At 36.1% G+C, this 21,394-nt stretch overlaps 3 protein-coding genes and 1 long non-coding RNA gene across 5 annotated transcripts; 2 read left to right on the top strand and 2 right to left on the bottom strand.

Moving 5' to 3' along the window:
• The first annotated feature begins 6,826 nt into the window (after positions 1-6,826).
• On the top strand, positions 6,827-9,828 carry LOC147859860 (cyclin-D2-2-like). Its single transcript, XM_087324051.1, has 6 exons — positions 6,827-7,107; positions 7,577-7,663; positions 7,785-7,883; positions 8,278-8,479; positions 8,602-8,735; positions 9,234-9,828. The coding sequence occupies exons 1-6, from the start codon at positions 6,946-6,948 to the stop codon at positions 9,459-9,461; spliced, it is 912 nt and encodes a 303-aa protein (XP_087180177.1). The 5' UTR covers positions 6,827-6,945; the 3' UTR covers positions 9,462-9,828.
• On the top strand, positions 8,754-9,110 carry LOC147859861 (uncharacterized). Its single transcript, XR_015530196.1, has 2 exons — positions 8,754-8,788; positions 8,838-9,110. It is a non-coding gene; the product is annotated as an uncharacterized LOC147859861 (long non-coding RNA).
• A 1,512-nt stretch (positions 9,829-11,340) lies between the features above and the next one.
• Positions 11,341-16,284, bottom strand: LOC147859859 (bifunctional protein FolD 2-like). 2 transcript variants are annotated; one of them, XM_087324660.1, is made up of 5 exons: positions 15,884-16,284; positions 12,967-13,286; positions 12,639-12,875; positions 12,292-12,459; positions 11,341-11,812 (listed from the first exon to the last, which is right to left on the bottom strand). In XM_087324660.1, exons 1-5 carry the CDS (start codon positions 16,215-16,217, stop codon positions 11,639-11,641), a joined length of 1,233 nt encoding a protein of 410 aa, XP_087180786.1. In that variant the 5' UTR covers positions 16,218-16,284; the 3' UTR covers positions 11,341-11,638. The 2 variants fall into 2 exon arrangements, with proteins under 2 accessions (XP_087180786.1, XP_087180787.1); XM_087324661.1 differs by lacking the exon at positions 15,884-16,284 and adding an exon at positions 14,195-14,285.
• A 971-nt stretch (positions 16,285-17,255) lies between these two features.
• On the bottom strand, positions 17,256-21,199 carry LOC147859858 (uncharacterized). Its single transcript, XM_087324146.1, has 8 exons — positions 20,999-21,199; positions 20,715-20,817; positions 20,050-20,129; positions 19,245-19,586; positions 18,875-18,951; positions 18,630-18,672; positions 17,891-17,959; positions 17,256-17,774 (listed from the first exon to the last, which is right to left on the bottom strand). Exons 1-8 carry the CDS (start codon positions 21,053-21,055, stop codon positions 17,766-17,768), a joined length of 780 nt encoding a protein of 259 aa, XP_087180272.1. The 5' UTR covers positions 21,056-21,199; the 3' UTR covers positions 17,256-17,765.
• Between the last annotated feature and the right edge of the window lie 195 nt (positions 21,200-21,394).

Below are 21,394 nucleotides of genomic sequence, written 5' to 3'. Positions count from 1 at the left end.
TTTAGCAGCCAAGATGAAGTATCAACTCATGATTTGAGTGTGTTTGATTTGAACACAAGATGGAACCTCAATCACACGATTCAGGGTAGAACTCATGAATCTTTGTAGAATCTTAACTCGTACTTGCTTATCCTTGGTGAACTTATAATAAGATAGTCAAACACAAAGGTTGGTGAGCTTCAGTCACAAGGAAGCTCAAGTCCCACAATATACCCTAAACACATGAACTATTGAACTCGCAATAAACGTTAAATTGCCAAATGACCAAAAACACACAATTTTTTGGGATCTTTAGCTACATGAAGCTCCAATCTCATGAGAAAAAAGAAATGAAAAAAGTTGGTATCACAAATGAACACCTAAGCTTACTATAGTCTAAAGCACACAAGTGAATATCAAACAGAAATAAACAAACCCAAAAACTAAAACAAATAAATATCCGCTAGACAAAACTCATGATTAACTCGTACTCACTATCGAGTGTTAACTTCATGATTCACTTGAACTCGTGATTGAGCGTTAAACTCGTCATTGTGCATTAAACTCATAATTGAATTATGAACTCACAACCTATCGATTATGTCAAAGCTTACAAATCTTCAATACACAAACTCATGAGCTCACTATTGGATGTAAGCACAAAATCAAATTCAAACACAAGAAAAGTTCTCTCTTTTGACAACAATAAAGCATGTAGGATTTTACGCTCTAAAGCTTTCAAGCTCACGAGTGCTTTTGCTTTAAAACCTAACCCAAATGACTTTCTTCTTCTCCATAACTAGAACACGTCATGCAATGAAGTGGACTAATAAGCTTAGAATTTGAACCATGCTACCACTTGAAGAGGACACAAAGAAGACATTGTTGGTAAGGTATTGGCGAAACAAAACAAAGTCTACAAAAGTCTCTTGAACCCAAGCATACAACATCATACACCCAACACAAACATAAATTAGACAAATCTTGAACTCTAATGTAAATCACTCCTTTCACTTGGAAATGAATAAATGTTGTATGGCAAGAATTGTTGGTATTGATAAATGTAGAAAAAAATAATTACTACATGTGAATGAAAAGAATGCATGTTGATTTTTTTGTAATACTACGACCAAGGTTTCACGATTATAATTTTTGCCGTATTTTTGTTCTACATAGAGATTCTTTACAATAAATCTTTAGTAACATTTCGTCATTGCCACCATATTTGCTCATGTTTCGACAACATATAGACATTGGCAAGCTCAAAATTTATGATTTGAACCATGGTGATTTTAGTGAGTGGATGTAAGAAAGGAGCATGGAGATGGGACTTAGTTGTAAGTAATAATGAATGTCAGCCTATGCTTTATTGTATAAAGTTTAGAAGGCTAGTTGAATGGTGTTCCTCTTGTGTCCAAAATTACATACCATTTCTTTAGTTACTTGTTCATTGGATTCCCTATTCGTTTTCTCCGATTTTTTCAACAACGTCGATTATATCATGTTTGCACTATGCTCATAAGATCTTGAAATCTTACTTTGACATAAATGTGCACTAATAGTCTCTTTAAGGCCATCTCATAGTCACTATGGAATGTTAAAATTATGCATACCATTTCGAAAACCTTTTATGTAGCACATTAAAGGAAAAGTCGATGAGATCATGATTAAGGTTAATGTGCAGAAAAGCAATAAAATGATTACTATAAAAGTTGTCATTAATGGGGCTTTGCTACAAAAGGCATTTTATGATTCAATGGTTGAAGGGAAACAATTGAGGGGATATGTCCTATGAGTAACAACATTAGAAATAATAGCAGAACTAAGATGATTTGCATTACAATGTCATATTGTGTTCTTGTTCAAAAATCAATAACTATCTTAATGGTTTTTGGCAAAAGGTTTAGATGCTTTATTACCATACATATACCACCAATCCTCAATTATTACCTTTTACATGTGAGTATAAAGCTTATTAATGACTAGATATTGATAGGTAAATTATAAACGACTACAAGTGATTGAAATACAAGATTTGAGCTTTTCGCAAGGATTGAAAGAAATATTTGAGAGGAGTTGGGCTCGTGCAAGATTTAGCTAGGGTTCTTGTATATGCATGACTTAAAATGCTATTGTGGAATCCCAAATGCAAACATTGCTAAGAAATATCAATTTTTAAAAAGTATGAGTTTACGTTTGCTAGAATATAAATGAGGGGTTACTGTGCTTTGCCAAATATGACTCAAAACCTTAGAGTGATAGTAGTTGGAACTCAGGGCATTCATTTACAAAACCCAAATAGGGAGTCACGTTTTATACTAGATTTATGAGCTTTTATGCGTTAATCCACTTGAACTAATTAAATATACAATTATTGTTGTATGTCACAAGATCATGAAGAAGATACACCTGATGAGATGTTAGGAGATGATTCGACACAACATATTTAATTGTTATTAAAAGGCACTTGCCACTGCATTTGATGAAAGATACATCATTGTCAAATAATTCTAGACTTTGTAAGCGGCTATTTTTTGCACATCTGATGTTAAAGCATGCCCATAATCGTTCCTCTACATTTAAAGTAAAACATGAATTAGGACCACTAAACAAAACTTGTTTTTCCCAAGGAATAACTCATAAATACACTTCAACAAGGTTTTTTTGGAGCATATACCCATTACGTTTGAGAGAGAGAGAGAGAGAGAGAGAGAGAGTCTTAACATGACACCTTAGTGTCTTCTAGTTTGTACAATGGAAAAAATAAATATTTCTTCTATGTTTGAGCTAATAATCATTGTAGAAAGAGAGAGAGAGAGAGATTAGCATGTAGTGCTACACGTATCGCCTTAGATGTCATCCATGAGGAGCATCAAAACTTTTTACAAGGCAGTCCCCCGTGTTATATTGTCCATCTCAAATATAATGGGCACAAGGCTCAAAGGCCACAATGTCGTATGCCTCTATCCTCATGTTGTTGTGCCTCTCAAAAAACGTTCTTAATTATTTTGACAAATAGTTTTCCTTTGTAATTTGATTTAGATTTTTCTACTAATTTTTATTGAGGTGATTGAATTTCTAAACTATAATAAGAAGAGTGGATGTGGATCAATGTTCAAATTCGTTTTTCCTATTATAATGTCCATTGTATCTTTGACAAACAATAAGTCCATCTAGGGTTTGACTTATAATGCTTCCAATGGAAACGGTTTTGAGTATCTTTGACCATGTAAGGTTCGTATCTTAATCTCATTGCATTAGAATGCCTTTGACCTTGTTGAGAGAATGTGTTTTTTCTTTGTTAGGCCAATGACATCATGATCATCACCATGAATCCTTAGTAACAATGTAGAGAGATTCCAAAGAAACAGAAAATCATGTCATGGACCTTGAAAACATTATGAGCATATGTTTACATTAATGCAATGTGAAATTACAAGAGAACCATAAGCAATCTACGCATGACATACGAAACAATGATTTGAAGAGTTCCATAGGTTTTACTAGAAATACAAGAAGTAATATCAAGATGTAATGTGACAATTGATGAATCACATACGAATACTAATAATGTCACCAACGAACCATCTACAATTAGTTGTTACCATACTAGGTGCACCATATATTGTCTTTCTTCGTTCTTTCTTACTCTAGGATATATCCATGACTTGTATTATACTTTTAACCCATTGAAGTGCACTTTCTGTTTACTAATAGGGATTGGGAATTATAGAAAGTTAACTTATATTAGTCCAATTAATGCGTACATACATACCATGAATGATGCAATGCAATATATGGCTATGCCATGGAGTCACTTAACCATTGATGATATCTTTTGTATGACAAGAATCTCGTATGCCAATAAATCACATTGGAGAGGTTATCCATTTGACAATAATAAAAAATTGTTCATGAAATTTACATGCTGATTCTAGTTTATAACCAATCACTTCTAAGAGAACCATGTGTCGGTACCTTAGCGTTGGTTCTATGTGACTTACATAAGACAAATGGTAACCATTGTGAGTTTCCATAAAAACAAGTTGAACAAACATATATGTAGAAGTTTGAGTACAAATGAACAACAATAAAATCATGAGAGCAAATATCCTATATGATATTGGAATGAAGTTGATTGTAGAAGAAGGATAGGTAGACATGTTGAGGAAGCAAGAAACAAAACTATTAAGACGTCAAGAGAGTGAACAAATTATAAAAGGGAGTTCGAAAACAAACTCGAAGGAAGAAAACGCCAAAAGGAGCGGGAAGACCAAGTTGTATGTTTTTATATGCGCATTCAATGCACTCTAATGGGACGGAGGAAAGACAACATAGTACAAATGACCAAAATGTACAATGTAAAAATTTACATGGGAGTTTGAAACTATTAAGAATTAGATCTTTTTTTATTGTCATAATAAAGGGTCTTTATTTGACTCAAAATTTCAAGAAAATAGAATTTGTTCGATATGATAGACCTCATTCGATACATTGCGCATCGCTCCCACTCTAACACTAAACGGCCCAAAAAATGAGCCTAGGAATTTCATTAATATACATATATTTAGTGTCTATATCCCATAATGAATTGTGAGCAAACGGATTTTCTAGAAAGAAAACACATCGTAAATGTGGCATTTTGTGCATTACAGAAAGACATTAGAGATTGAACATGTTGTTTGACACTAGAAAATATGAAGAAGTGGTTGTTTTTTGGCTAGGTCACACGAGCCCAACATTAGGGCGATTAGAATTTACACATTTTTTAAAAGTAGAGTAGTTAGTGTTGTTTAACTATATGTAATCCGATCATAATTAATCAAACACATACACACCCCCTCTCTCTCTCTCTATGTTGTCTTCAACTCACGTGTGTCACTCCTCTTTATCTAATCATTCCCCTTGCTCTCTAAAATCACAAGTTACAACACTCTCTTGTCTCCATCTAGAAAATCACAAGCTCATTTTGTTCCACCTTCAACCCACACAAGTCAGTCCTTCATCTCTAAATCATAATTCACATGCTTGATTTTAGAGACCAGAACAAAGATAAAGACAAAGTTAGAGTTGAAAGTTGAAACATGTCACTTGAGGGTGATGTAGAGAGAGATTTGGATTAATCACATTGGATTGTCACTATTCCACATTTTGTACATTACCTTTTTTAGTAGGGGTAAAATTACATATTTTTAATGGGTAGAATTGATACTAACCACAAGGGGGTTTTCATGATTTCCCCCCCTTGACAATATTTAAAAGGACCAAGTTTCATTTTACATACAACTCCCACATTGTTTACAATAATGCACTAACCATAATGTTGTAGAAACAAAATCAAGACAAGACAATATTGAGGCTTCAATGTACATGGTTTCTATTTATTCTTGCTTTTTTTTTACCATACAATCTTTTCTAAACTCAATCGTTAACATTCACCACCCTTTCGCCAATATATTCAGTCCACGAAATGGTTTTAGAGTGTTTGAGTCGTCGTCTTGATTGGCATGCGTAGAGAGTTAGCTTGACATGCCAAATGTGATGATCATCTTCAATGTGAATGAAAGATCTTACCTCAAACAACGACAACTTGGTTTACAACCTCCAATATTGTATTATCAACGTAATTAATATTTGGTGCTATTCATGTCCACCAAAATCAACTCAATCAGTTTGCTAACCTTGCACAAGTATGCCTTATGCTAACCATGCTCATCATCATGCCAAATATTATACACCACTAATCATGATCATTGCCATGAGATCACTTGCACACGTGATGGGTGTTAATGATCCGCATATAGTAGAAAACCGATTTCTAATGTTGTTTGTGCAAGGCATTGTACACAAATTTTATCCTCACTCCTATCTTAAACTTTGCAAGGTTGAGAATCAATGCATTTTTTTTCTCAAGCCATCATTGTCCAAATGACACAAGCTCTATTGATATGCTTACTTCACATAATGGAGGTTTGATGCTCCATTTTCACGAGAGGCATTGTCCTTATAATATAAGCTCGCATGATTTATTAACCTTACACCTCAATGCTCATTGGTACCCAACTCAGTGCAATGCTCGTGGTTAAGTAAGGTGGTTGGTTGTGTACAGACGCAAAGCTTCATCAATATGATAGCTCAGGGAAACAATTGTGTGAGACAAAGACAAAGTGAGTGGTATAGATAGGGTAACATGTAGCATTTGTACAATGCATCACGAGATAGTTTCATGGTTGCAAAGAGGTATCGCTCACCACAAGATCTGATTACTGTGGACAACAGGTTGAGCGAGATTGCTCGTGCTTGGCCAAGCCATGGTTAAACAAGATACATGGGGTGAGAGTAGGGGGGGTAGCAATGCCAATGGCCGAATCTTGTCATGGACATGGTCACAAACACTGTCATGGGCATGGTCATGGTGGATGGGACAAAAGACCGACCCTGACGCACCCCCACGTGAGTTACCTACATACCCACACACACACACACACACACACACATGCATACATGCATGCATGCGCACATACACACATACATGCATGCATGTACACACACACACATACACACACACCTACACACACACACACACATACATACATACATACATAGTACACACACACACACATACACACACATACATACATACATGCATGCACACACACACACGCATACATACATACATACATACATACATACATACATACATACATACCCATGGTCTGCTATGCTATGTATGTCCCCCTAGAACTTTGTGAATCCCAAAACCCTCTCTTTCTCTCTCTCTCTCTCTCTCTCTCTCTCTCTCTCTCCTCCCCTGCCTCCGCCATAGCCTTAATCCAATGCTCTTTTCAGTACTCTCCTCCTCCTCCCCCTCTTCTTCTTCTTCTGCCAAGTTTCCATGGCTGCCTCGCTTCCCTGCTGACCCCGACCCTGGCCCTGGTTCTCAATTCTTTGTACCCTGCCATAGCCATGCCCATGTCACCTGAAGAAGAAGAAGAAGAAGAAGAGGCTTTCGCGGCTCTCATCGGCAGAGAAATGTCTCATGTTCCTGGGCGCGATTATTCCAAGAAGTATAAAAGCTCGATTCTTGATCCTACCTCTCGACAGAACGCTGTATCTTGGCTTTTCAAGGTGCCGTATTTATCAAAGAATCAAATTTTTTTACTGCTAAATATTTGTTGGATTTAGTTAGGGTTAGCGTAGCTAGGATTGAGGTTTAGTTTTGGGACGCTAGGATTGAGTTATTTCAATGTTCAAAATGTGAACAATGCTGAATACCACGTAGGAGTTTCTGTTTTTTTCTTCGTGCGAGAATGGAGTAATGGTGAACCCCCTAAGATTAGGGATTAGCTCTATGGTGATAGAGCTAAGAGATATATATAGAGGAAGAGTTAGAAGGAGCTAGAAGTCGAGATGGAGACATATTGCCGTAGCCCTGAGCTCGGTTTGTTGTCTCTCATTATACACAAGAATTGGAGAATGTTGCTTTCTGCTCTTCCTTGGATGATGATGAATCATGAATGACAATGTTGCATCTTTTCACTTCTCAACAGCGTTTTTACATATAAAGCTGATACTCTTCCTATTTTACTGATTGAAGGTTCGGGATTTCTATGGTTTCAATGACCTAACTGCTGCATTGGCAGTGAATTACCTCGATCGCTTCCTGGCTTGCCATCAAATTCTGGTATTATTCTTTGCTTTGATCTTTACTTGAAGTTTGCGAGCTTTTTTTCAACCAAATACAAAAGCTGTATAAAATTGTGAAAGAAGCCTAAGCTAATTCTGATACTATGCAATAAACGCAGAAAGGCAAAGCTTGGATGATTCAATTGCTATCGGTAGCTTGCCTTTCCTTAGCCGTCAAGATGGAAGAGATTGAAGTTCCCTTGTTGCTCGACTTTCAGGTACTCATTCGTTTTCCATGATCCATCCACCTCATGCATAGTTGATAATTCAACATGACAATGTGCAACTAACATGATATAAAAACAATCAGTTAGAGTGTATTTAAGATATAATCCTATTGGTTATGAAGCTCGACATTACATTTGTGTTGATGAATCATAATGATACATCAGATTCCATATGCATAATAATGATAGACTGCCCTATTCTTCTTAGGAGGTTCATTCTTAATCATGTCTACTAATTTGATTTCTTAATTACATTTATGAGCACACACTAACCTTACTTTGATTATTTTATCACTGTTATGTATATAATCTTAACCAGGAGTTTCAGTGCATGAATTGCTTCAGTTGACATTGTTCGAAAACTGAATGATTTTAAATTTCATAGGTTGGGCCCGATTTCGTTTTTGAGCCTCGCACCATTCAACGGATGGAATTATTGGTTCTGAATAGGCTTCAATGGAGAGTGAGCTCTGTCACACCCTTCTCATACTTAGATTACTTAATTCCTAAACTTGGTCTTATCGACAGCCCTCATCAGCACATTCTATGTTCACGGACAAGTGAATTGCTCTTATGTGCAATCAAAGGTGAGATGGGCCATGTAACGACTTTGCATATACATGTATGCATGTAGATGTAGTGCAAACAGATTATTCTTGCTTAAAATTAAATGGAAGATCATTCTCACTTCAAACCACATTTCACGCAGAGCTGAGATTTCTGGATTATCGGCCTTCTTCAATTGCTGTTGCAGCAATGCTTTGTGCTATGCAGTCCACCTTGCCTCTGAGATGTTCTGAATCTAAGAGGACATTGATGTCTATGCTACCATCTGAATTGCAAGTAAGATTGCAATGTGAATGTAATGTTTGAATGTCACATATCACATTTATAAGGTTTTAATGTCACATATCACATTTGAATGTACATCATCTGATTCAAGAGGTTCTAATCTCTCCGAGATGCTTATGCATGTTTGATAACGATGTCAATGCAAGTTACAGCATTGAAAATACAATAATACATTCATATTCAAGGCTAGAATTTGCATCATCTCACATGTGATTTTATAATCTCTCCAAATACAACATTGAGAAATGTTTGTATATTACATATTCAAGGCTGGATAGAATCTATATTTAGATCATATATCTCTTAACATGATGCTCATGCAAGTAAGATAACAGTGTCATTGTCAATGAAAACGTTAGATTTACATATTTTGTGTTACAGCTTGCACTGTTGTGAATGTTAGATATCAATGTCACATAATCAAGGCTACAATCTATATGTATCTCATACAAAGGGTTCTAATATCTCTACATGGTGCTTCATATGCAGGAGCCTTCGGAGAGATGCTATAAGATGATGTTAGAGCACTTCATTATGCCAGTTAGGTTGCCACATAAGGGAGGAAACCGTCCAAATTCAGTACCGCAGAGTCCTATAGGAGTTTTAGAAGCATCTTTCAGCATTAGTGATAGTGAGAGCACCTTAAAGTTACCTGGGTCAGATCCATGTTTTCAGGTTTCCTCACCTGCACTAAAGAAGAGAAGGGTTGATGACTGACTGAGTCTAGAGGACTCACAACAATTATAACCGAATGTTATCAACATCTTGCTTTTGGCTTTGCAGTTTTCTAGTGAAAAACCTCGTCAGATGTATGTTTGGTAGCCATAGCTATTGATGGTCATCGTATATTTTAGTAAAGTACAGAGAAAATATAAACCAGTAATGTATAAAAACGTAGTGTCTTCTACTTGAATGTAGTTACATGTTGAAGTTGCAAGGATTCATAGAGTTCTTGGTATCTCTCAAATAGAGAAGAGTATTTTGCTTGAGAAGCTGAGAGCTGTGGAGGTGTTGCTAGTTGAATGAGTGTATCAATGTATATTTATTTTCCTAAATAGCTGAAAGATTATGGCTTTTGGGGTGCTTTTCTGGCGCATATTCTATTGTTTTCTATGTTCCTAGCTCTACATTTCAGCCAGAGAGCTTTGTTGTCTTAAATTTAAGTTGTTGCAATAGTTATTTTGTTTGATAATCATATTTTTATAATGAGCATGAGGTGACACATGATTTTCCATATTTTTAAGGTTTTGAGTTACCATATTTCTGTCTCAACTTTATGAGTATCAAAAGCATTGCTTTGAATTCTCTGATACCTTCTAGAAAGGAGAAGTTCAGAAACATTATATGCATTGAAAATCCAGATATACAAAAGTAAGTTATTGTATACTGCAATACGCCTAGTCAGTAAAAGACAAGTCGAACTTTCACTTAAGGTGAAAAAGGTTCTAAAATACTGCGCACAAAAAAAGAAAGAATATGATGATTGCCAGTTGTCCAACTGAAGTGAATTGTCATTCTACTGTACATATGAATCCACGTGTTAAATATCTTCAGTCTTTTCATGATAAAAGTGCAGGGTGCATGGTTAGTGTGTTGTGAATGTAGGAAAAAACCAGAACTCAAAACCCTAGGTAGTATGTAATTGTGCTGTTTTGACATCTTGATTGTATCGAAGAAGGGTTTGTCTCAACAGTTCCATTGATGTTAAATGTTGGATCAATCAAGTTAGTGTGTCCCAAAGCCCTAAATCCTGGATCATGCATTTGAATGCAAATATATCATGACTATGATATTGCATCAAATTGTTCATCAACAGTATAACTCATCAGTCAATAAAGGTTCAATCTTGAATGTTGATGGGGTCCATGAAGTTAGTAACTGTACACACAGCAGACTAAGACTATTAAAGATGTGCCATTTGTTTACCTCTGAACTGAAAAGGACCAAGCAGTTTCAAGTGTGGTGACCTTATATGGTCAAAGTTGCACGCAACCATTCTCATACTAGAGGCAATTAAAAATACTCGTGAAACAAACTCCAAAAGGAGGATTCAAGCCTTTCTTTGCTGCCCAATCAATGGGCAGGTATCCCAAAGTTCTATTTACATTCCATCATCAAATGTGATCTCTAATACACTCAATACGAAGCTAAATAACTTAGTTATTATTTGCAATCAATGTGTTCAAGATGGGGGATTGCTCTCATGTAGTCAGATAAGACACTGGCACTTAAAATATTCTAGATATTATCGAATTATTCAATCTTAAAATGAAATAATATACTTGCTTCTGCGAGTTCTACCACAGGATTTATGTTTTTTCAAATTTCATCAAGGCTCTGATTCTGGTTTGGTAAGACTTCAAACCAATTACCTCACAAGGTTTTACAATAGGATTTATGAATGTCCTTTGATACATTTAAAAAATCATTAGCCCAGGGCATTTATGCCAGGATGATGTCTGTCAAAGATGTTATGATACCTTTTCTAATAAAGATACAATTTACAACTATGCCAACCTTAAAACAAGATATTCTTTTTCCCAAGAAAACCAAAATAAAATACAACGTTCTTATTAACCTACAAAAAAGTAGACAGTCTCAAAAAGCGTCAATCTTGAGACATGAGTAGCTTGCATGTCTATATCACAATGGATTATGAGAACTGAATATACTTGGATGTAATGCTATGGGTATTCTAACATTACACAGATCGGAATCAAGTGAGATGCAGAGTATGAATCTTGATTCTTAATATTCTGAAGTCAGAAAATTTAGACCATAAAATTTGTACAGCCTCTCTATGGTACATTAAGCAAAGCACTTAGTTAAATCACTGAGCCAAGCAAGCTGAAAGTGAACCGTAATATACATCTCTTGAACTGATTTATGAGTTTCTATAGTTCAAGGCCATAAGTCCTCCTTGCAGATACTAATGTGTTAGACAAAAGCATTGCTATGGTCATGGGTCCTACGCCCCCTGGAACTGGTGTAATTGCTGATGCTTTCTGGCATGCCTCCTTGAAGCAAACGTCCCCAACAAGTTTATATCCTTTCTTGGAAGAAGGATCCTGTTATGAATATAAATTCATAAATAAACTCAGTATAAATTTGCCAAGCATTTGATGCCTCAAAATCTACACACTGGAACAAATAATGAAGTATAATACCAAAAATAATTTCCGAATTTATTAACTGAGTACCTTGGGAAGATTTTACATTTTAATACATACCCATAAACAATAAACCGATTATCTACGCTCTTGGTTTAATATGATAACCCAAATCGCCCTCAAATTTACAAATTTACTAATGCTTAATAGAGATTTAGGTCCTTTTCATAGAGTACATTTACCCTTTAATAACTAACTAGATACAAACTATACTTGACCTTTCTCCCTGATTAAATCTCAATTGGAGATAAATAAACTAAGCAGATGACTAAATGTTGGTAAATTTAGAAAACCATGGGATATTCAAAGTAAGTTTTATAAATCTGGGGATATCCTGTAAATTTGCAACAACTTGAGGATAAATAGGTAAGACCTACCTCAACGGCATTTATCCCAACGTCAATAATAACTGCACCCGGCTTAATCCAATCGGCTCGGACCATGTGAGCGACACCAACAGCAACAATAACAATATCTGCTCCACGTGTTACCTCTGCAGGATTTGGTGTGTAAGAATGCACAACAGTAACTGTTGCTTGATGCCGCTACAATACAAAAAATATATATGGAATACCTCAATAAACCACTAAGCTTACCATAAAATACAGAGAAAAAATAGAGCAAATGACATATGTCTACAATACCTAAAGAACAATGACAGACAATGAAGATTCATAGAATAAAGAGCAAAGACAACTAATGATAACATTAAGTGCCACAATACCTGAAGAAGCATTGCAACTGGAGTGCCTACAACATTACTTCGGCCAATAACAACCGCATGTTTCCCTTTAATCTCAATACCAGACCTTAGGAGCAGTTCTATGCAACCTTTGGGAGTACAAGGTATAAAAAGAGGCTTTCTCCCTTGCATTGCCAACTTTCCAATGTTCATAGGGTGAAACCCATCCACATCTTTCTCAACACTAATCGCCGCCAAGATTTTCTCTTCATTTATGTGCTGGAATTCAAATCATCAAATAAGCTGGATTTCAAATTCAAACTAACAATTTTTATACAATGAATCCGCACCTTCAGAATGAATGGTATACCTTGGGGAGGGGAAGCTGAACAAGGATTCCATGAACTGCAGGGTCTTCATTGTATTCTTGCACACATTTCAGAACTTCTTCTTCAGAAGAATCCTCTGGTAGATTGATACCAACAGAGGTTATACCTACTTCTTCACAAGCTTTCTTCTTACTACGAACGTATGTTTCTGAGTCTTTCCTATTTCCAACAAGGACAACAGCCAATCCAGGAGCTTTTCCTGTTACACTTATTAGCTTGAAAACATCTTCAGCGACTTCTTCTCTAATCTTTAGTGCAATGGCTTTCCCATCGATGATAGCAGCCTTATGTTCTATCTCATCTAATGTACATCAGATGATCCAATTCAATTTCAGGCAGCAAAAATTAATCATAAACTTCTTATGATTTGAAATGTTAAGATGCCAATGCCGCAAAAGAAAACATAAACCTGTACTTTTAAGATGCCAAAGTGGCCTATGAGAACGAATAAGAGATTAACATCTTTTATGAGGCTGAAATGGCCTCTGAGACCAAACAAGAGATAACCCTTAAAATGCCGTCTCATCTTTGAAAACAGAAAATCAAAATAAATATAATTAGATTACTAAATCTACTTAAGGTATAAAATATTATTGTTAGCCAAGCACATAAAGTTCAACTTGAAGATTGGTTAAAACTTTAGCCTGACAAAGATCTCCAACATGAGGCGATCCATGATGAAGTGGTCTAACAAACGAAGCACCTTTGGTGTCGGGAAGTAACAAGGGTGAAAGAGAGATGGAAGGCAGTGGAAGATGAGGAAAAGAGTGACCTAGATACAAATAAAACAACTCCTTTGCTTCTCATAAAGAAGGATGTGTTTATGATTTGAGAAAAGAAATGGACATGTGTAGCATGTAAAATTCAAGGACAATCATTGTCTTTAACTCTAAACTTGATACATTCATCAATTTTCCCCATTAACTACATTGAACTATATCTTATTGCCCACTATGTTGTAGCCTCCACTTACATGGCATGTTTTCAACTTTTACTGAACTTGCTTCATCACATTTATTTGCAGTTTGTCCAATATCAGTAAATATAGTCACATGACCTCTTGGGTTAGAGCTTTTAAGTCCACCACCTTATTTTTAGACAGTCTAAGAAAAATTCTACATTGTCAAGTGCCCAAAACAAGTTGCATCGTATTGGTGGCTGTAGACGTCCACATGTGATTAAGATAAACCAGAAAAAGTACACAGTTACCTTGCGATCTATTGTAACCCTTTGTTATGTCCTGGTCAAAAGCCCATTTGTGTAGCCCTTGATAAACTTGTAGCATGACTGGGAGTAATTTTTCTTTGTAGATGAGCTTGTAATGTTGTACTATTGTCATTCAACAACTTCTCCATGTCTCTTGAGTTCTAGGAAGAAAAGTCCCAAGCACGGTTGGTTCTCATATTCCATTACCTTGTGTAGTGGGCCAAAGCCTTGTTTAAAGAGGCAATAGGAATAGAAATAGAAATTTTATCATCCATGATAAGCCCAAATTTGACCTATGGTACCAAATCAACGTATAATCTTGTATGTGACTCCTTCCTAAGAAGGGGGTTACTACTCTGTAGTAAAAACTCTCAATGTGAAAATAATGCACACATTTCTGCTCTCCCTTCTCAGTGGGAATTCGAGTATGACACATACATTATCATGCCCATTTAAAAAGTCATCATATTGATTCCAATTTTGACATTTTAGCGTGTACAAGGCAAAATATGTCACATTCAAGAATGTGAACTAATTGTACAGAAGCAACCATGCGCATAGCAAAGAAAAAGGACTAACATCTAAAGGTGAGTGACCATGAGGATAGATGGACGTCTGTCACAATCAGTGAGAAAGAGAGAATATAAAAACATTCTTAGTTCCTAATATATGTTTCTTAGAATTCTTTGCTTTTCTCAAAGACTTATCACTGCTATATGCTGATGATGTTTTACTCGTTTACAACACTCATAAGGGATTTTCAATAGCATCTATATGATCTCAATGACTGTTGATAGAGCTCTCATAGTGAATCTCGAGCAAACTAAGTTATAATGTCTAACAACTCAGTAGCATGGGTCACAAAATTTGAGAATTATTTCATCTTTGGAGAAGCACTGGTTAATATGTTCATTGGTATCTTTACTTGGGCATTACCTACAAAGAGCAACAATTCTCCTTGTATATGACATCAGAAGCTTAGTCATGATGCGCATATGTAGCTCTAGGACAGTAGAGAGAGAATGCATATACATATTGGGAAGGGGTAGGAACAGGATTATTGAACTGGAAAACTGATTAAACAACTAACTCACATCGATACTAAATATGGTCATTAGGATAGAGTTAGGGGAAACATCAAGGGAATGCTCTTTGTTTGCCTACCTTAGTTTCTCATTTCGTTTGGTTCCAAAATGCCTGGTTTTATTATCCCACTACATGTTATAGTGATTGCTGGTCCTACTTATCATATTGTCTCCCCAAAATATTTTGATATGTGAACATATCACCTCTCTTTTTCTCAACGACACTTGTAGACCTCGCCACAACTCTAAGTTAAGTTGATTTCAACCACTTACGACAAGTTTTCTTACTTCTTAGGCCAGATTAGCTTTGAGACATTAAGAATCAAATGTTAAAACAAGCCATGTAAGTAACACCATGCACAACTATATCCAATGTATATTCAATGAAGGTCATTGACTACACTAAACTTGGATGTTTCTCGATCACCATCTCATGCACAAGGTTGAAATCCCAATTGCCAAATAAATGCCCACTCTCTCTATTACACACCAGATTAATCACACCAGCAGATCCATACAAATTAATTGACAATACACATTATATTATTCAGACAATCTGATAATGGAAGGAGAAAAAAACGCATTGGAGAGGTAGAAGAACACTTACAGTCTTCACTGATGTTGGCTTGACAGGGCTTGAGATCATGACGACGGCTCCACACATCAGGAAGAAACACTCCAGGAAGAGGAGGAGGTGAAGAAGAAGAAGGATAAGACTTATTCAGAGGAAGCCCAAAAGCTATGGCTTCTGACGAGGCTCTAGAAGTGAAGAAAGATCGCAAAGGAAGAGGAAGCAGAAGAGGAATGCATCGACGAAGTGTTTGATTCTGAAGATGGGAAGGATGAGAGAGGAATCCTGATACGTGTGGTGGGGAGGCTATAGTTTCGAACATTCTTCTGCTCCTGTGTCTGATCCGATGGATTCTTCGCAGCAGATTCATGAGGGGCAGGGGAAGGAGGAGGAGGAGGCCATTGATCCTTCCTTCACAAAGGGAGTAGTGAGAGGGGAAGGGTTTGGAGAAGAAGCTCTAGGGTTTTCATCCAAACCCTAATGATTTCAAAAAAGCCCAACACCAAGAGATTATTGATCCCATCCATCGGACCGCTAACCCGACATAAACCATGAGTACCGATCCACCACCCGATCGATCATTTGTAAGTACGAGAACCCGTTTCTCGAACAAATGTTTCACTAGTTTGGTAACTAGGAGCATTGACTCATGAACAGATAATCCTTGATGGTTTAGCGCTCGAATCGATCATTGGTAAGTAGGAGAACCCGCTCCTCGAACAAATGCTTTAGTAGTTTGGTAACTAGAAGCATTGCCTCATGACCGATAATCCTCGATGGTTTTGCACCTGATCAATCATTGGTAAGTAGGAGAACCCACTTCTCAAACAAATGGTTCAATACTTTGGTAATTAGGAGCATTGACTCATGACGGATAATCCTCGATTAGAATAGTACGTGACTGGCAACATTGATCATCCATCACAAAGTGCCTGATTGGATGTCATTGGCGGCACATCGATTCCTCAAACAACAATGGTGAGGCTACTATGCATTGCTCAAATGTTTGATGAATCAAAACCATTGGTAGAATGAACAAAATATAGGGTGCTTCAGATTGCAATCCAAAAAGAAAACACCGACTCCTGAACTGAGTAGATTTCTCTGATGCCCCCATTACAAATTCTTATGGTATGATGTTGATGCAATGCCACGCTGGAACAATATCTTCATTTTAGTAAATTCAATTCTCCATTTCGGCACCTACATTTTCGTAGTTCCCCCAATTATCCTTAAGCAACTCTAGAAAGAGGGATGAGATTTACTGTAAAATTGCTTAATGTGCCACATATACTTGAGAACAAGGGAATGAATTAACCGTATCATTACACAGAAAACTAAATAAGAAGCATTTGGGTGGAAGATGGAGAAGAGAACAAATTGGAGGTACTTCAGACTGTTACATGAGAACAACTCATAGGTATTTTATTTCTTCATAAATGGAAGTTGCTTCTACAAAGTACTTCTGTGAAGAATTGTTGTTGGCTATCTATCGGTATAATGCCTTCAATAGAATGTTTGACCTGTGGTACATTTTTCATTTGGGCAGTAATGAATAACTAGTCAAGTGATGATGAATACCCATATGCAAGTCATGCAAGAATCCATAATAACAATTCATTTGTAGCGATAAGTATTTTGCCTATATTTACATATCTAGACTTCATTTTTTATAGTTGACCATTTAGCTATTTGCTTTGACAGTATTGTTACATTTGACCATGAGCCTCGAAATTTTGAGCTTCAACTTTCAAGGGAATGAGATGAATACACAAGCTTTTGTTAATGATGCTCAATTTCACGGTGATAAAACATGCAATAATTCTTCTTCCTCAAACGAAACATGTGAATTCATAACTGATTTTGATTACTCCCTACATGTTGTATTCGGACTTTTTGCTTGCTGGGCAAATTCATCTCAACCATCCTGTTAAAGCATCCAGCAAAAAGAATATTAGATAAATAATTAAATATGCCGTTAGTAAGTCCAAGAATGGTCTTATTTTTCTGAAATTAATTATCTGGCTGCCAATCATATAATACCTCAAATTTAACTTTAGCATCTGGACTGAACGTTTTGCACAGGATTTCATATGAACAATCTGCCCAAACCTTCAATGAAAATGGAAGAAATATAAAAGACCACATAAAATATTTTATCAATTCATGGATGCATGCTGTGACAAAAAAATAGAGATCCTAAAAATATAAAAGAAACTGAAAGAACCAAATTTAAAAGCTAAATGACAAGATTTGCACAATATTTCTATCCATACTCATGTTTATATTCATAACCCCTAAACTATCACTCTCGACATCCCATACATATATTTTTGAAACAAATGTTGCTGGTGGCAATCCCTTGCTTGATATGGACGCTAAATGTGGCTGGGATGCTGAAGACACATGGTATTCAATAGTTTTCCAATTAAAGATGTTGTCTCGTGGACATCACTAATAACAGGATATGCAATATTCATTGTAATAGTGGACTATTTTGTATACTGCCTCTGACCACTTTAATTTTAATACCAATGGAGGATATATTTTATTGAAAAAAAAACCAGGTTATCAATCACTTGCTATTCTATATGTCTGTCTCCCGTGTATTGGGTTTTTGTTTTGGGAAAGACAGTCAAAAACATGAATCAGAAGTGTTAAGAACTTACAATGTGTATCTGAGACAAGTGAGCAAGAAGAATCATTGTCCTTAACCAGTTCTTCTATCATTCTAGAGAAAGCATTTTCATTTATGCATGAATTTCAGGGGAAGTGAATATACCACAGGATCCACTCTGGAGGGAGAATGATTAGAAACCTTATAACTGCAAAAGAAACACTCAAGTTAAATAAATAAAGTGGATGCAGGCCTTTATATAATGCATAAAAATTATAAACGAAAAAACTCTAAACACACTATTTATATGTTTTGGGATTCATACCTCAACTTCTATGCAAGTCTTCACGACTTGAAAGAAAAAATGCCATTGATGTAAACTATGACCTTTAGGTTTTCGGAATCATTACCTCAATTTACCCTTGTAGAAGTCCATAGCTCCAATATTCCTCTTCTGGACAGTGAGCAATACAGCCTTCATCTTATTCTGCAATATCGCAAAGCAGCACACAAAGAGTGGGATACTGGAATAAATTATTTTTGAAAAACTTTGTCATTGATGTAAGTCATACAAAGGACTTAAATATCAGCAAATCATACAATGCCCACACCTCTGCATGCAATGACCTCTAGCAACTGCACTAACTGAGTACATTAAAGATGGAGACTTTCCTCATAGTTATATAAGAAACCTATATCTTTATGTAAGTATAACAAAAAGCTTGAATTATTGTTTAACAAAGAACTTATATGTATTAGCAAGGGTTCTAGGACAAACACCTTGCATGCAATAAGCTCCAGCAATTGCATAAGGAACTTTCCCAATCCTTTTCCTTGAACACACTTTTCAAGTTGTAACTCATACACATATAAAACAGGAAAATCCTCTTCCACAACAAATCGATAGTGTACAAAGGCAACCACTGGTGACCCAAGACCTTCCTGAACACCAAGTTTTCCTCTCTTACTTGAAAGAATAACATCAGAATTTATATCTTTCATGATATGTTCTCTTTCATCCAGTCTCACAACAATATACAATGCATCTTCTTCTACCATCTCCCTGCGCTTCACCTTCTCCTCTTTAGGCCATTCAACACCATAGGCATCCTCCATGTTGATCTGCTGAGACATCAAAAGAGGAAAATCCAAATATATATCATACAAAATTAAGATCGCAGAAAACAAATAATGGAAATCCAAATATGGGTTATAGACAGATAAATGAAAAACAAAAAAAGAACCGAAAACAAGCATGAAGACCCAAATATATGACATAGGAAAAAACCAAAAACTAAGATTATAATCATGGAATTAGTACAAGGAACCCACAGGGTGGAAAACGAGCAAGCCAAACTCATATCTCCAACAATGGCATATATAATGAACTTAAATGTTGCTCATATACACTGCCACCTCAAAATACACATAGAATCATTTGATTTGGAGATAATCTCCTTCAATATTAAGATATGAATGCATACATGCGTATACATACACATACATCATGCATACATGCGTATATATGCTTGCAGAAACATTGGTCATCTATTTTTAAGAAAAAAAAAGAGAGTCCTTTACGTGCCTTTAGAATGTCTTGAAATATTTGCTGCATAGGTTTGGAAAGCAATGGGCCAGAGGTTGATTCCAGAGTAACAGAAACACCTGAAAATCTAATCAAATGACATTAGTGATCTCTCAAATTGGTTGATTTATTAAGTAAATGGATAGATTACAACTTGAATACATGAATTCAACTCGATGACATGAGACAATCACCCCATTACTACTAATCTTGCAATCGCTAAATTCCACTCAAATACCTCATTATGAGGACCCATGCCATATCTATCAAATGTGAACTACAGCATTCTCCTCAGGTATATGAGACAAATTACCATTACTACAAAAAATCTCACAACCACTGAATTCCACTTGGATAGTATATGAGCGATAAATGTAGTCCATTACAAGAATACACGAATTCAACTCGATCGCATGAGACAATGATCCAATTACTACTAGTCTCCCAGCTATTACCATTACAGTCAAATTTGAAATTATGTTGAACAATACCAATCGTTACCATTACTATCAAAATTATTCTTTTGACAACCAATGAGTTCTTCTGGAATATACGAGACCTGAGCTTATGATTACAATAAAATTTGATACGATCAGAAATTCTCTCCAAATTGTCATCGAAGCTTATTATTTCACCCATTGAATATATGACAGAACTATCCTCACCATTACTGTTATATTGTATCAGCTCGGGAACTTCTAGAAGATGATCCACTCTCCTGTAAGCCTCTCTAATGGCTTCATCAATAGCCTTCTTTTTGGCAAGCTCCTATACAAAAACAGAGAGATGAAAAAATGCAGAGAAAACCTTGTGAGCATTAAAAAAAAACTAGAAACATTTCACCATATACACCAAAGTTCACCATGAAAAGATAAAAGCAGCGGAAAGTGATACTCTTGAGAAGAAAATACACCGTACATCTTTAATAAAATGTCTGTGTGGGATTTACCTCCTTTCTCCTCAGCTTCTTTTCATGGGCAGCAACAATCTGCTTCGTCTTTTCCATGACACTAACAAGACAAGAGGATTACGTTAGGGATTAGGGATTAGGGTTAGGGCTAGGGCTAATTAGAGTCAAAATATGCTAAGTTAAGGTTATGGCTCTTCACATTTGAATCAAGGTTTTTTCTTTAGCTTAAATGTTGTTGAACTCAGCTAAAAGAAGAAGAACATTATGTCCAACAATGGAATCAAAGTTATGGGATGGTCTGCGATTCCATACGACACATCATGGTATGCCAGGGGTGGTGGTCTTTTCATATTGACGACGACAAAGTAGGAGTAATATATCGTTGCAATTTGGTCCTTACAAAGCTCACAAAACCCCAAAAGCTAATGTTGTCGA

This window comes from Azolla caroliniana, unplaced genomic scaffold (genome assembly GCF_043228905.1).
Source record: "Azolla caroliniana isolate FFs.n. ecotype wild unplaced genomic scaffold, voAzoCaro1.0.p SCAF_9, whole genome shotgun sequence".
NCBI lineage: Eukaryota > Viridiplantae > Streptophyta > Polypodiopsida > Salviniales > Salviniaceae > Azolla > Azolla caroliniana.
This window is presented reverse-complemented; position numbering and strand designations above follow the sequence as displayed.

Bases quoted from the DNA above. Each gene is read 5' to 3' on its own strand.
- LOC147859860 (XM_087324051.1), top strand. From the start codon at position 6,946: ATGCCCATGTCACCTGAAGAAGAAGAAGAAGAAGAAGAGGCTTTCGCG. The intron at 7,884-8,277 runs GTACTCATTCGT...TAAATTTCATAG, and splicing joins CCTTGTTGCTCGACTTTCAG to GTTGGGCCCGATTTCGTTTT. The intron at 8,736-9,233 runs GTAAGATTGCAA...CTTCATATGCAG, and splicing joins TGCTACCATCTGAATTGCAA to GAGCCTTCGGAGAGATGCTA.
- LOC147859859 (XM_087324660.1), bottom strand. From the start codon at position 16,217: ATGAATCTGCTGCGAAGAATCCATCGGATCAGACACAGGAGCAGAAGA. The intron at 12,876-12,966 runs GTATACCATTCA...TTTGAATTCCAG, and splicing joins TTCAGCTTCCCCTCCCCAAG to CACATAAATGAAGAGAAAAT. The intron at 12,460-12,638 runs GTATTGTGGCAC...TTTGTATTGTAG, and splicing joins CAGTTGCAATGCTTCTTCAG to CGGCATCAAGCAACAGTTAC.
- LOC147859858 (XM_087324146.1), bottom strand. From the start codon at position 21,055: ATGGAAAAGACGAAGCAGATTGTTGCTGCCCATGAAAAGAAGCTGAGG. The intron at 18,952-19,244 runs GTGTTTGTCCTA...GCGATATTGCAG, and splicing joins TGGAGCTTATTGCATGCAAG to AATAAGATGAAGGCTGTATT. The intron at 17,960-18,629 runs GTATATTCACTT...TTTTCATTGAAG, and splicing joins CCTCCAGAGTGGATCCTGTG to GTTTGGGCAGATTGTTCATA.